Source organism: Aedes aegypti, chromosome 3, assembly GCF_002204515.2.
Source record: "Aedes aegypti strain LVP_AGWG chromosome 3, AaegL5.0 Primary Assembly, whole genome shotgun sequence".
Lineage (NCBI taxonomy): Eukaryota > Metazoa > Arthropoda > Insecta > Diptera > Culicidae > Aedes > Aedes aegypti.
The window spans coordinates 234,142,331-234,158,731 of record NC_035109.1 but is presented as its reverse complement, the minus strand read 5'-3'; the positions used below and the strand labels follow the sequence as shown (position 1 = coordinate 234,158,731).

The following is a 16,401-nucleotide window of genomic DNA, read 5'->3' as shown; positions in this document are numbered from 1 at the left end:
CGAAGATTTCTCGAAAATATCCAAGATGCATGCCCAGAAGCATCCTAGAAGTAAATTTAGAAAAAACTTATGAAAGAATCTTCGAAAAAAAATCTAGTAGGCAGATCCTCAAACAGATTTCCGAAAAAATCTCATAAGGTTTTCCGAAAGATCCCTCCAAAGATATCCGGAAGAATTCTAACAGGATTTTCGGGAGTCCCAGAAGTATTATATTATAAAAATATATAGGCAATTACAGAAGTTTTTTAGAAGAATTCCAGAAGGATTTTCTAAAGTAGTCCTAAATCATCTCAGATGATTTTCGTTAGCGTTCAGAGGCATTTTCGTAAGAATCCTATGAGTATCACCGATAAAATCTAAGAAACATTTTCGTTAGAATTTCAGAGTTCGGAGGAATTCCAGAAGAATTTCTATTAGCGCCCTAGGAAATCTTTGGAAGAACCCTCTAACAAAAATCCAATATAGTTGCAACATGATTTTCGGTCTAAACTTCCGTAATATTACCGAAAAAATAATCAAAGAATTCAATTTCCAGGATTATAAAAGAAATCTCAAGGAGCTACACGCTAAAATCTCAGAGGAATTCTTGCAAGAATCCCAGAAATATGACCAGAAGAATCACAAAGGGATGAAGAATCTCAGAAGTAATACCGGAAATGTTCTATAAAGTTGTTTGGAAGAATCTCAGAGCGATATCTTCAAGAATACTGGGGTTTCCAGAAGAATTTAAAGAGATATCAGAAAGAATTCCAAGATTTCCAGAGCAATCCCAGAGGGGTTTTGGAATAAATCAAGAGGAATTTAAGGAAAAATCCTAGGGGAATTTCTCAAAAGATTCTAGAGCATAATTAAGGATTTTTTTTTTCTTAGGACATGTATAACAATATTATGATTCAAATCCATTTCTTGTGTAGCATTGGATTTTACTGTGAAGGCAAATCGTAACATTAATATTGCATTCAATCTTTAAATCTTTATTCAGATGATGTTTTGCACATGCTAATTAAATAACAGTTCAAAAAGTAGAATCCCATTGCCATTGAGGATATACATATATTTGTTAATTGATGATAAATACTTGATTATATTGTATCAAAAATTAACAATAAAAATAAAAAAATATATAATTATAATAATACTGTCATCTCTTCATAACTCGATTTTGAAGGGAGTTAGGGAGGTATCGAGTTACAGAACACAAAACCGGTGCAACTGCAATTCAAGGGACTATCGAGTTGGCCATGAAAACCACTATGAATGGGAAACTATACTATGGTTTTCTAACTCGATATCGAGATACGGAATATCGAGGAAGGGATCTGACTTTTCGGAAGAGACACGGAAAGCAAAATACACCCAAAATTTGAGTTTAGGCCAAAGGGCGAACTTAAACAAACGGAAAGCATTAAAAAATTGGGTAAACAGGTGTGACCTAAACATAAACGTTTGGCACTAATATTGGGACAAGGCTTTAGGATCCTATTACTGAAAAAAATGTTTATGAGAAATTTCTGTTAAAATCCCTGGAGATATTCCGCGAGATTATTTTTTTTTTTGAAAAATTCGGGGAGGCATACTTTGAGGAATTACGGGAGTAACTCCTTAAGGAATTTCGGGAGGAATCCCTTTATGACTTCCGCGAGAAATCTCTTGAAAAATTTGGAAGGAATCTTGTGAGGAGTTTCGGTGGTGAAATTCTTATCCTTATTGTGGTAAAATCCCTGGAGCAATTCCTGATAGCCCTCGAGAACTGGGGCGGAGTCAATGTTGGTCAAACAGTCTGAGTCGTCTGTGGGCTGCATTACAGTGAGCGCCTACTTTGACAGAATGCTGGTATGACCTACTGTCTCTACATCTTCTTTTTATGCGCCTATTTTTCTGCCCACAGCGCCATTCAACCATTCACCTATTTTACCGACCAATAACGAAAACACGACACTTTCCAGGTTGTAATGGACCTTTGACTAACATCACCCATGAACACGGTTCAGTGAAACAGTCCCGACATTCCCACACTTAGATAATGACCTCGCATGAAACTATGAGAACTCGCTCCCTCAGTAGCATAGACACATACACAAACATAGATTTCAAACAAATCCAATAACTCGGTTCAGGATCCGCCATCTTAGTTTTAGAGTAGTCTAGTTCGTAGAAACAGATTAACAGTTTAGAAATACTCTGCCAGAATCGCAAGCTCCCCCTAGCAATGGAATCGTACTAATCAATTTAATTTATTTTCTTCCTTCCCCTTATGCATTTTACCTTAAAAAAATCTCCATCAATTTTCAACCGACACAAAATAAAACACAAAAACACGCAACAACACGATCCACCAACACCATCACACCACACCCCGTGGTTCTTCGTCGACCCGCCCGAACCCTCTTGTGATCTTCTTCCCGAATTGTGAATCTCTCGTCCGATTCGGTTTCTCCACTATCATTTCGTGCGCACGACACAACGCTCCGCCTCTCTCTTACACGCGATCCTCCATCTGAAATGCGTCACGCAGACCATGCTGGGAGAAGCGATGGAGCGAGCGCCGAGGATCGAACAGGTCAATCTCACCGGTGGCCGCTTGATCCGAGAAGCTAAGGTACGTATCGTGTTGTCGTGTAGCGGCGTAGCGGCAGCAGCCTAAATGGCAAACCCTGACCGCCATCCGGCGAAGCAAAACCGGTGGAGCAGTGTTGCCATTTGGGCGCTAGTTCGTCTCTGGCTACCGCTGCCCGAGGGTAAAACTGTAAGCAACACCGACGCTATTGGTTAAAAAAATGAATTTCGGAGTCACTGTATTTGTGTGTTTCCACTTTCCGAATCTGTGCGCGTGTGCGTTTGTGTGAGATAACGTAAGGAGTGCGATACCCTTTGCCCGAAATGATCGTGTATGTGTGCGTTTTTCATCGGCTTCTATTGTGTTGCGCGAGGTCCATTGTGAGTGTGTTTGTTCGTCTGCGTGTTTGGTAACGGATGCCTTTTCTTTTAAAAGTGGATTGTTGCTTCTTAAAAAAGCTTTCAAAGGGTCGACTTTCGGCCGAATTGGTGCTGGTGGCAAAAATGATCGTTGCAATCCCAACAACTGTCGAATTGGCTTTATCAAAATTTACTTTTTTAATCAATACGAGTGAGCCGATTTAAAGCTGGGATTTTAGTTATTAATTTGTCGCTTACAATTGGAGTAGAATTGTGATTAAACTCAGGCGCTATGCAGATAAGAGCAGCTGGGCGAGGGTGATCATTTTTTTCTAGGTAGAACTAAATCATATCATGAAAACTGGTGTTTTTAAAAATATAATAACTCCTTTCGAAGTAGAAAACAATATTAAGAAGTATTAAACTGTCGCGGATAGCCAGAATTCTTGACATGATTTAACTTTACTCAAAATATAGCCTATAGTGCGATTCACATTTTTTGGTGTTTTGGAAATGGGAAATATCAAAATTTAGCTTTTTATATTATTACCGCGGACAGCTGCCAGCGCTGGAATGCACCTAAATAGAAAACAAAAAAAAAATAGCTTATCAAATTCGGTAGCACCTTTTAATTCGTCAACTAACGGAATAAAAATTTAATAAAATGAAAAAAAAAATCTCGCGGTGGTCCACAAATTAATAATAAAAAATCGCACTTTACAATCGACCTTACATTTCAACCCTAATTTAAACCGTTTAGTACAAGCTCATACCTTAGAACCGAATACTAATTGATGTAATAACTCATATTCACACTCACACACACCAATACACGTGCCTCAAAAACATTAAACCACTCGCGCGCACTCAAACCTCAAACCAAAAAACCAATCCACCAACTCGCCGACCCTAACCTCGCTCGATTCACAACAATCAACTGACCCCCGCGGAATTAACCAACCAAACAACCAACTCGCCGATCGCAATCAAAAATCCTCCGAAATCGAACCCGAAACCGAACCCCACCGCTTTGTGCAATACCGACGCCCGCTCAACGCACAGATCTACGATGGCAAGTGCCTGCACTACATCGACTGGCTGGTGGAGATTCGACCGAGCTTCTCGCCCCCGCGGCAGGACCTGAGGCCACCGGACGCCGACCCGGGCGCCACCGAGGTGTACTCGAGGCGGCTGGACACGCTGAACGGCCGGTACGAGTCGCTCATTGAGCAGCTCACGCAGCGGCTCAAGACGGCGATCGAAGTAAATGGCGCGGACGGATTGGTGAGTACCGGGCCGGAAGGCTTTCTCTTCTTTGCTCTTGTTTTATTTGATTTGTGGGGGGAATTTGCTATCAGATCTTGCAGGAAAAAGGTTATATTCATAAACGGAAACTTGACGTTGAAAAGGTGTCGTATGTTGACTCTGATCGCCGGCCAAGATAAACTTTTTATTAGGGGTGATGGGGAGAAATGTGCAATAAATTTGATGACATAACACAAGATTGGAGTTAACAGTCGATGGAGAGGTCGAATGCTCAATGTACAATGAAGAACCATCTTGTTTTGTTCAATGATAATTTTATGCAATTGAATCAAATCGCCCATATTTGAACAATTGACTTTACCATTGAAACTCTTAACGGTTGGTCAATGGACCGATGCACGAGTTCACTATCTGACGTTTTAGCGGTGCCGTGTTATTTACGTGACCATGGCAACGAGTGAATTCGGCACCGCTCAAACGTCAAATTCGTGAACTCGTGCACAGGTCCATAGGCAGTGATGCATTATTCATCGCAACCAAAATAACATCTTGCTGTGTGCGTTTAAAATGCAAATATCAAATGCGGGAACACCAAATGCGGTTAGATTTTTCACAAGGAAGGCGAAGTCAAAGATAGCTTTTCTTTGCTAAGTTGGCGGTGATATGGATCACGGTTGCTAAGTGTCCTTTGATTAATTTGTGTTACCGCATTTGGACAAGATTTGCACGTCAAACGCTAGCCTACTTATCAACGAATTTTACCCCCTATTAGGCATTTCACGGCGAAATTCTCTCTCTTTCTCTCTTTAACAAAACTTGAAAACAATGGTGCCAGTACCTATCAACTTTGACAGGTACTGGCACCGTTGTTTTCAGATTTCCCGAAGGAGGGAAAGAGAGCAATTTTCTGATGACATCACCGGGCAAAGGGCAATAGTTACAACAGCAAATTCACCGATACTCGATATTCACAGTGAATATATTCACTGGACCATTTGGCAGGAAAAACGCAACCGAAAAAATACTAAACAGGAACAAGAAAGACCAAACAGGAACCAAACCGGAACTTAAAGAAGCAAATAGAACAGACAGGGATCAGTCTCCAAGAAATTCTTATAAGTATTTCTCAGAAATTCAATCTTACATTTTACTGAGAGCTCTTTTGTATTTTTTTTCTCTAATCCACGTGATATTACGCCAGGTTCTTCTTGTTATCTGGATTCTCTCCAGGAATATCATCCGAAATCTATTTTTGCATTTGCCTAATGTTTCCTTCAAGTATTACTCCGAAGATTTCTAAAGTAAACCACCCAGCGATTCTTCCACGGATTTACTCCAATTACTCCATGATTTTCGTTCAGACTAATTTAAAAAAAAAACGAGCTGGAATTTCTTGAATGATCTTTCAAAAAAATTTTGCTTTTGAGGGAGTCCCATTAGTTCCAGAAACTGATCCTGTGATTCTTTCACGCATTTTCCTGACATTTTCTGCAAGATTTTTCTCAGAATTCCATTAAAAAAATCTATCAGCTTCTGCTGTTTTCCTACGAATTTCTCCAAGATTTGTGTGCCGGATTTCTTGTGGCATTCAACATTCCAAAAACAAATTTACACGAACAACTGTAAAATCTAGTCCCCGTCCGTCGGGCTCTTCAGCCTTGAATTCACGAAAAGTGAACCCTCTCTCTCCCATGGTAGCTCCAGAGCGTCATTGGATTTCAACAGTTACTAGAATATGATTCCATCATCAGATTAATGCATTAGTCAACGAACTGTTTTAATAGTAGGCGATACTATCCGATGGGTTTTCAATGATTTTCCCCAAACGGAGATCATAATCTTGGATTTCGAAATGGCGTTGAACATCGAGTTTTGTCATCCTCTCGCCATTCTCGTTCCAAAAAATATACACATTGCGAGGGTTTTAAACGATTTTCCCCAACTGGAGGTTGCCATCTTGGATTTCAAAATGGTGTCGGACATCTATTTTCGTCATATTTCTTCGTTCCCGTTCCAGAAATACCCATATTTTATTGGTTTTCAACGATCTAAGTAGGGTCCTGAAGCTTTGTCCCAATTTTAGTACCAAACGCTTAAGTTTAGGCCAGAAATACACGCTTACGCAATTTTGGAATGCTTTTCGTTTGTTTGAGGCCAAAAAACATTTTTTCGGTTTTCAGATTTTGTCACACCCTGGTTTAAACTAAAATTTTTAATGTATTTTGTTTTCCGTGTGTCTTTCGAAATGTCAGATAGGAACAACCCCAGTGTTAAAAAGTTGAAGTTGTTTTTTTCTCGGCTAAGTGAATGTCAATCATGCATGATCAAAATTAGTGTCAAGTTTCAAATGTGGACCATATAAATATAATATCTAGAAATCTTTTGTATTTAGTCCTGTTCAAGTGTCTATAGATATGCATGAGATATAAGATCGGAATAACTTAACATTAATAAATTCCTTACTTTTAGAATAGGTTTTGAATAAGGGACTGACAAAATCGTGTCAGCTATGTAGTAGCATAAGGAACACGCTCTATCTGTTATTTAATAAAATCAAGATTTTATCAAAAGTTTTAGGACGCTATTTGGATTTCAGGTAATTCTTTTTGTTTTGTCGAACGACTTTATAAGTTAATTGACGAATTTCACGCAAAAACCATCATTATGCACAATTCCGGTACAGTTTTTGAATAAAACGTTAAACTATGAATTTTCCTGTTTTATTTACAGTTAGCAAAGTGGAGTCCAAAAGCATCTTGGTTCGATTTGTATTCTAAGTAACACGGTTTGTAAAATTTTATTGGTCCTAATGACCACAAATTAACCCTTACCAGTTAACGACACGGAACACAACAAGTTCCGTCAAAAATTACCCTATTTTGAGACTTCTGTAGAGATTTCTCCAGCATTTGTTTGAAGTTTTTCTTAGCAGTTTATTTTTCTCAGGAGTTCTTCTCAGCTTTCGTTTGAGCAACAATTAAAAGATTTCTCTTAAGATTTCTACATAAACTTTCCAAGAATTCTTAAAAATTCCATCCAGAAGAATTCATGTTTCAATATTTGGAACACAGTAGGGATCCGATTTTGTCAGCCTCTTGATGAATTTTATGCTGACAAAATGGGGAACCTGACAAAATCGAGTTATATTTTTTAAATCTGCTTTTAAAATTTTGGCGTGGTAATATTTGCTTATGAACCGCGTTTACAACCTACATAGACTTTTAAGGGGGTGAGGGACATAGGCGTAGCCAGTTTTTCTCTTAGGACACTGAAATTCATAACAAAATTCTTATGAAAATTACTTTAAGTTTTTTTTTTCGAAATTTCTTTAAAATGGCGTTAGCAATTACCTCGTAGTTCTTCTTAGAATTCCTTTAAGTATAATTCATCGAATGTTCAACTCGGATTTTCCTAAAAAAATATTTTGATATTCATCCAGAAGTGTTTTGAATACAGTGAAACCTCCATGAGTCGATATTGAAGGGACCATCGACTCATGGAAATATCGAGTCATGGAACAGCAATCCTTTGGAAAGCTGTTTGAAAGGACCATCATAGTAACCATGAAATTTTGTTTCTAGTATGGTTTCATGAGCCGATATCGAGTCATGGAACATCGACTCATGGAGGGATCACTGTATTTCTATATAATTGTTTCAGGCATTTACTTAAGAATTTGACCTGGAATGGATGTAAAAATTTTGTTTACAATATGAAAACCAAAAACTAATATTTGGAGTAACTTTCTATAGTTATGTTTATGACAGTTTTAAGAAAAATTTTGAAATTATCGAAAGATTTGTTTATGAGTCCTGGTTGAACTCCATATAAAATATTGTAAGTAAATTTCAACAAAATGTAACTCTGAAGGGATCCTTTCAAGAGCTAATGGAGTTATTCAAGCCAGAATTCCAAAAAAAAAACATTAAGGTGCAAATTTCAAAGGAATATTTCGAGGTATTACTGAAAAAATTCGAATGATTGTAACAAGAAGTTAAAGTAATTGAAGTCATTTCTTAAAAATTGAAATTACTTTCAATTTACTTTAAATTTCTGGCAAGATGTTTTTAAAAAGCCAATCTTCGAAGAATTCAAACACAAGATTAATTCCTGTAGTAAAATTGTTCTATCGTACAGAGGGAAGGAGGCATTGCCATTGCCCCCTCTGGCTACACCCATGCGTGAATGACATCGAACATCATCATCAGTGTTAATGTAAACGTGGCGAAACATGACGAAGGCAATTTTTTAATAAATCTAAAATAGGCTGACGAAATCGGGTCAAAAAGCTGACAAAATCGGGGGCTGACAAAAACGAGTCAGTACTGTAACTCTCAGAAAAAAAGATGCTGGATGGGTATCTAATTCTTCCGAGAGAGGTGCACTTTGCGAAAGAGGACCACGTGATTATTGAGCTGAAATCGAATTCAGGTTAACTTCTGCGTTCATGAGTCCTCTCATGGCGTAGGGGTAACGCGCCCTAACTAGAGATCAGGGAGTCGTGAGTTCGATTCTCAGTAAAATTGTAACTTTTTCGCAAATCTTCACATCAATTTGTCCATCTAATCCAATTGAAAATTATATGTAATGTTTAGCTTTTTGGTAGTTGTTAAACTTCCACTCGGCTGGTTAGCCGTAAACCACGATTCATATTTAAAAACAAGTATGCAAAAGTTGTTACCGAATAAATTCGTAGAGAAACCAATGCGAAATGTTTTAGATAAACTTTTTTATAATACATGAAGTGAAAAAGAACTTAACTTTTTAGGGACTTCTGGTTAAAATCTTGTAAATTTTCAAAATCTCTCTGTGCATTTTGGAAGAATTTTAAAAAATATCCTTAAAAAACTTCAAGGAAAATTTTCAGATGAAATTCTTGAAATAGATTCTTGTGGAATAACAGAGAAAGAAGAATTTATTACAGGAAACGTTATAAGATCTTTTCATGTGTTATCGGGAGTAACTCTTAGAATATTCCGAGAAGGAATGCTTAAACAAATATACAGGAAATACTTGCCTTCCTACCCTTTTCAAGCATTCCTTGAAGAAGAATAATCAGCATTCCTGTAGAATTCGCCAAGATATTACTCGAAAAATCCTTGGAGTACTTTCTTGGAGAACCCCTGCCTAAGACAATGTTTGGAGGGGAGATGTACCCAGTGAAAATCCTGGATAGGTGCAAATGCTGTGTTATTTTTGGAAGAAAATTGAAATTATAGAAAAATTTCTAAAATAAATTTTGAAGAAATTCTCACAGGTTTTTCAGAACAAACTTTTTTAATAGTCGCCTTCGATCAAGGATTTCCAGAGAAAGTTTTAACAAAATGGAGTTATTAAAGGCAAAATTACACCGTAAAAACCAACAAAAAATTGCTATTTGCTAGATTTCAACACTGTTTCTTATCGCGGCTGAAATAGTAATTTACGCAATAAGTTGCAGAATGACGATTTTTACAGCACGATTCGTACATTCATCTAGCGAGGCTTGCCGAGTTGGATAATCAGGACGAGTGCTGTAAAAATCGAGTTAGACAACGAGCTGCGTACAACATTTTTTGCAAGGGAATCAGAAATCATATCGGAAAAAAATCATGATTATTTTACAATTTCTGATAAATTGTTGTGTAATGGTTCATAACGCAACTCAAAACAGTTGCTAATGAGAAAGCATTTCGTAATGGATCATTACAGTACTGGTTTCAGTTGCGTAATGACTATTACCGCACTGTATAATTCAGTGCAGGAAAGTAGGCCGTTTCATGACAGATTGGCGGGATGAAAAACAGCCTATTACGATAAGAAATAGCAAAAAGTAGTACTTTTCAGTTCTGTTTTGGGAGTCCTGCTCTAAAAGCCATTGGTAATCATGTGTGTAGCTCGTTGGGCCCATTCACAAATTTCATAACGCTGAAGGGGGTGGGTGTATTCCAAGTGTTACAGTTCATACAAAATTTGTAAAATATGCTTACAAAAAGCGTTACGAGGAGGTGGGTGGGTATCGAAAATGACCATTTTCGGCGTTATGAAATTTGTGAATAAACCCCGTTGTTTTCGAGAATATGAATGGAGTTATACGTTATTAAACAACGCTATGGTGAAGAAATGAACAACGAGCGTGTACGTGGTTACCAATGGTTAAGGCGTTATATAATATTATGCGAGAACTGAGTGCCTCCATCAAATGGACCTGTATTTCTCAATGACTTTGTCCTGAGAGAGACTCGCGAAGAGGAAAAATATCAACTTCATATGCAGCCCAGATTTCGCTGTCACGAAACGTCAGATGCAGCCAGTCGTCTTTATGATTGAATAATTGAAAAGTATTGTATTCAAAGTATACTGTTATTAAAAACCTCAGTCAGCAGCGGAGCAGTTTTTTTCGAAGATGCTGATAAATCTTAACACATGACTAGTTATTTCTTATGTCTGCTACGTTTGCCGGCATGAAATTTCACTCAAAAGGGTATTTATGCTTCTGTGTGATGCAAACGCAATAATTTGTAGCTGAGATGTTCATGTGAGGGTTTGAACAGCTTGCGCATGATTGGTGTAAACACAGAGTAGAATAAAAAAAAACTAACCAATCACAGAAAAAGAAGACCATATTCGCGAGTCTCGTCTCAGCCATTGTCTACCTGCTTATAGCAAAATCCAATTGCCTGCGTAGTACACTGAGAAAAATCTACACGTCGAGGTCGTGTGTTTTACTTATAGATTTGCGCAATGAGGAAAACCACATGATTTGAGTGTGGTAGCCATATGGATTTCATCATTGATTTCACGGTATAATAACATGTGTATCAACATTAGGTTGTCATGTGAAACAAACATGAATTTCCAAATATTAAATCATGAAAACCAACTGATTTGCTTATTGAATTCGAAATGTAGTAGCTTTAGATAGTCATGTGTGATAGAACATAAATGTCATGGGACTGAAAGAAGAAATTTGGTAGAAAAACTTTTGCTCCCCAAAATATGGATCCGAGGCTCCTCTGCTTGTCGCAAGCTCTCTTGATTTTTTTTTTCAAACCCGTGAGCCAGCAACAAGCGGGGCGCCGCAAATCCATAATTTGGGAAGCCAGGGATAAGCATATTCCATTTTTTTTTGAAACTGAAAGCCAGGAAAATCTGTTAGTGGAATCCGATTTTTCTGCTAAACTATACATTATAATCAATGTTTTCTTATAGAAAGGTAGAATTCTCGTATATCGGTCAACTTCACTAATAAAAGAAAAATCGAATTCACAAATTTTCATCTAACACTTTCAGCTTCAAAATTTGCTTCTTCTCTTTGGAAGCATGATGATGACTGTCGTTCGACACGAGGTCCAACCGCAATTCAGTTCACTATGCATCCCATGGGTTGATCACAAAAAATTTAGAAGCTTTGAACATGGAAATCGATAGCATAGCTCATGGATTTCATCATAACAATCTCATTGCGCAAATCAATGAATCGACCAACTTGAACATGATGATTATGACACAAGATAACCATAAGCAAAACACACTGAATCCGTGTTGGAGTGATGATCTATGCGTCCATAGGTTGACACATACGAATCTGAAGAGAAAGCTTCGGGAACTTATGTGGAAAAAATATGGAATCCCTGTTGTCGGTTGATGAATCAATCCATGAAGCAAAACACAGGAATTTAATGTGTAACACACACGAAGTTTGCAAGAAAATCATAGCAAATCGATATGGACATTCATGAATCAATCCATAATTTTAAACACACAGATCGAGCGTGTGGATTTTTATCAGTGTAGTGCAATGCTGACAAAATTTTCTTTGCTTGCTGTGAGAACTGTCACAGCATTGCTTTTGTTTGTTGTGAGAAACAAAATATAAAAAGAATTTCTGCCGAGCATTCACTTCCTTGTTGGACTGACGTTGATCGAAAGCTCGAATGACGTCAAACGAATGTCGACACAATTTCACAACAAATTGAATTACTAACAAATAATCCGGAAGTTTATAACCCTTGTTGCCAAACACCTACCCCACCGGGGTCCATAATAGGAATGTTGACAAATTTGACGTTTCCTATTATGGATCCTCCATTTGATTTGCATGTTGTACGGCGCGCTACCGACATGTCTATTATAGATCCACCTGGAAATGCTACTAGGCCTATTCACATGACGTTTCAAATCAGCTGATCGGGAAGCACTTTGACAGTTGTTCTATGAAAATGACAGGCCCGTGTTAGCACCGGTCCTCCACCGATGTAAACAAATGCATAGACGGATCTGTCACATGAAAAGGCCTCTTATGGACCCTCTAAAGTTATTTCATTCACAAAACTGTATTTATACATTTCAGATCAAATGTTTTGCCTGAAACTGCTACCGAACAATGTAAATGAAGTTCCCCCGGTGGATTTTTATAGGACTGAGGTTGCATTGTGTATATTTTATGTTTTTCTGTGGGGGTCCATAATACGCAAAGGGTCCATAATCGGCATCGACTCTCTAAATATTTTCAATTTCTAATTCCTAAAACCGTGATATTTTAGAACGTTTTGATTACTGCATGGGTTTGAAAGATTTATTGCATATTATTTATTACATTTGAAACGTAATAAAAATCGAAAAAAATCCGACAAACACCACTGCCAAAGTTGGCACTGGATCTCACGTGTTCCGCTTCTTCAGCACGGCTTGCTGCGAAAACAGCGTTCCCTCTACCAATCGGCGATGCGTTTCTGAGAAGGTTTTCGCGCTTGGCAGCGGACGGTTCGGGAACCGGCGAGCGTACTCCCGTCTGGCTTCCGATGCCACACCGTTGGCATAACCGTAGCACAGATGAATTTCGGCGAGTTCTCGTAGAGTGTACATCTCGACGATGTTAACTTGTGAGCAGAACTTTGAACTGTTCGAACGGCTATCAACTTAAATGGCGTCTTTGCGAGCGGCTAAATTGAATCCAACACTGATAAAAATCCACACGCTCGATCTGTGTGTTTAAAATTATGGATTGATTCATGAATGTCCATATCGATTTGCTATGATTTTCTTGCAAACTTCGTGTGTGTTACACATTAAATTCCTGTGTTTTGCTTCATGGATTGATTCATCAACCGACAACAGGGATTCCATATTTTTTCCACATAAGTTCCCGAAGCTTTCTCTTCAGATTCGTATGTGTCAACCTATGGACGCATAGATCATCACTCCAACACGGATTCAGTGTGTTTTGCTTATGGTTATCTTGTGTTATAATCATCATGTTCAAGTTGGTCGATTCATTGATTTGCGCAATGAGATTGTTATGATGAAATCCATGAGCTATGCTATCGATTTCCATGTTCAAAGCTTCTAAATTTTTTGTGATCAACCCATGGGATGCATAGTGAACTGAATTGCGGTTGGACCTCGTGTCGAACGACAGTCATCATCATGCTTCCAAAGAGAAGAAGCAAATTTTGAAGCTGAAAGTGTTAGATGAAAATTTGTGAATTCGATTTTTCTTTTATTAGTGAAGTTGACCGATATACGAGAATTCTACCTTTCTATAAGAAAACATTGATTATAATGTATAGTTTAGCAGAAAAATCGGATTCCACTAACAGATTTTCCTGGCTTTCAGTTTCAAAAAAAAATGGAATATGCTTATCCCTGGCTTCCCAAATTATGGATTTGCGGCGCCCCGCTTGTTGCTGGCTCACGGGTTTGAAAAAAAAATCAAGAGAGCTTGCGACAAGCAGAGGAGCCTGGGATCCATATTTTGGGGAGCAAAAGTTTTTCTACCAAATTTCTTCTTTCAGTCCCATGACATTTATGTTCTATCACACATGACTATCTAAAGCTACTACATTTCGAATTCAATAAGCAAATCAGTTGGTTTTCATGATTTAATATTTGGAAATTCATGTTTGTTTCACATGACAACCTAATGTTGATACACATGTTACTATACCGTGAAATCAATGATGAAATCCATATGGCTACCACACTCAAATCATGTGGTTTTTCTCATTGCGCAAATCTATAAGTAAAACACACGACCTCGACGTGTAGATTTTTCTCAGTGAAATACACACGTAGTGGTGAAATATGTTTCCTTGCTACACTGAACGAAAGCTCCCGGTTTTAACGAAATGAAATCTAATCGACCTGGCTACAAATCTTCATATTACTTATTTTGAATGAATATGATAGAATGATGCATCCATCGATTTCTTCTTTTTCTTGGCATTACGTTCTCATTGGAACAACGCCTGCTTCTCAGCTTCCACAGTCATTAACCGAGAGCTTTATTTGCCAATGTTTCCATTTTCGCATTCGTATATCGTGTTACAAGTACGATGATACTCTATGCCCAAGGAATTCAAGGAAATTTCCATTACTAAAAGATGAGCATGACTTCAGCATGACTTTGCTGAAAATATATGATATGATATGACTATTGATCAATCATATCCTAATCCTTGCCCCAATAATAGGAACACTGTCTCCTAGTGGAGCTATGTTTTTAACATGATTCTTTTAATAGCGCAATCCATTGAATTCTTATGGGACGCTACACCACAGACAAACAGGCATAACAGTTAGGACAATTATCAACAGGATCCTAAAATTGTTGATAAAGCTTGATTTTATTAAACAACACGGTAGAGCTTGCACTTATTACTACCTTGGCAAATTTTCTACTCGAATAACGGCTGTATCATATTGAACTTTAATTTTAAAAAATTGGACCAAATTTGAATCTTAAAACTTTTGATCATGTGGACTTGACTTAGTCGACAAAAATGCCACAGGGGTTCAATTTTTCAACACTGGGGTTGTTCTTTATCTGATATTTCGGTGGGAACACGGACAACAAAATACACCTAAAATTTTAGTTTAAACCAAGGTGGTGTGACAATGTCTCAAGAACCGAGAAAAAAAAGCTTTTTGAACTTAATCCAACGAGAAACATTTAAAAATTGAGTTTTAGCCTAAACTTAAGCGTTTTGGTACTAAAATCTGGCCAGGGCTTTAGGATCCTATTATTTTGTGAAATGTATCGCAATATTACACGCCTTTCTAAGCCAATCAGTGATCATGTAGACCGTACACTTGGTTCAAATTAGAAAACGAACCAGGGAAAGTGTACCAGTTATGGCCATAGTGGTTCCCTATTCGGTCATATGTGAAATTTCGATGGCTTCACATTTTTAATCTTTTTGAATGTTTTGACATCAAGATATATCCTATATCTTACTGCTAAAACACACAAAACTTTTCAAAATGTGGAGACATTCAAGTTATCACGTATGACGAACTAGGGAACCACTATGGCCATAACTGGTACACCTACCCCAGTTATCATTCACCTTTTCTCGAAATAGAGGAACAATTAGGAAGCGATTACTCTGCCAGTCATATCGCATCCATGATCAATTGCATCGCACGTTTAATATTTACTCATGTTCACATCGTGTCGTAGGGTAAACAAACTCTTTATGTTTTCTGCGGCTTCCAAAGACGTGACGCTAAGGTCGGTCAGGTGCCATAATCCAAACCTAGCACTTCCGCGCTGACGGTCGCCACTTCACTGGAATAGGCTTCCAGAGCTCGATTGGCGATGTAATAACCATGCTACAATCGTCCAGTGAGCTCATAAACTTGCCCGGTATTTTTACGTTGCAGACCACAGATCTTCGTCGTGACATCATCCGCCTTCAATCGAAACGTAATTTGTTGAGCTGAGGCTTCGCAAAGCTTCAGCAGCAGTGAGTGGTTGTAAAAAGTGCGCAAACACTTCCAATTCCGCAAACAATCAAACCGCGACATTAGGTCCGGTGCACGTTCATATGGGGACGAACGGGGCATGATGAGCAGCCTAAAGATGAGCTCGATTAAAGCCTACTTGATCATTGCTTGTTTTGAAAAAATTGGAGATCATCCAGTAATAATGTCAAATATAAGAATCATAACAAAATACAAGTGAAACATAGTTTTTTAAATAATACTTTAAAAAATAGTCTAAGGTCAAAAATTATCAGGGGCAAAATGTTCCTTAGCCGAGTGGTTAGAGTCCGCGGCTACAAAGCAAAGTCATGCTGAAGGTGTCCGGGTTCGAATCCCGGTCGGTCCAGGATCTTTTCGTAACGAAAAATTCCTTGACTTCCCTGGGCATAAAGTATCATCGTACCTGGCACACCATATACAAATGCGAAAATGACAACTTTGGCAAAGGGAGCTCTCAGTTAATAAGCTGAA

General features: G+C 38.1%; 1 protein-coding gene across 47 annotated transcripts in view; it reads left to right on the top strand.

Moving 5' to 3' along the window:
* LOC5576237 (dystonin) overlaps positions 1-16,401 on the top strand; it is a 627,686-nt gene that overhangs the window by 508,984 nt on the left and 102,301 nt on the right. For 44 of the 47 annotated variants that reach the window (XM_021853529.1, XM_021853528.1, XM_021853523.1 and 41 more), the window contains 2 exons: positions 2,516-2,599; positions 3,979-4,200. The exons of the other annotated variants lie outside the window; for them this stretch is intronic. In XM_021853529.1, the coding sequence (XP_021709221.1) occupies positions 2,516-2,599; positions 3,979-4,200 (306 nt within the window). The remainder of the gene's footprint in view (positions 1-2,515; positions 2,600-3,978; positions 4,201-16,401) is intronic. 47 annotated transcript variants of the gene reach the window in all.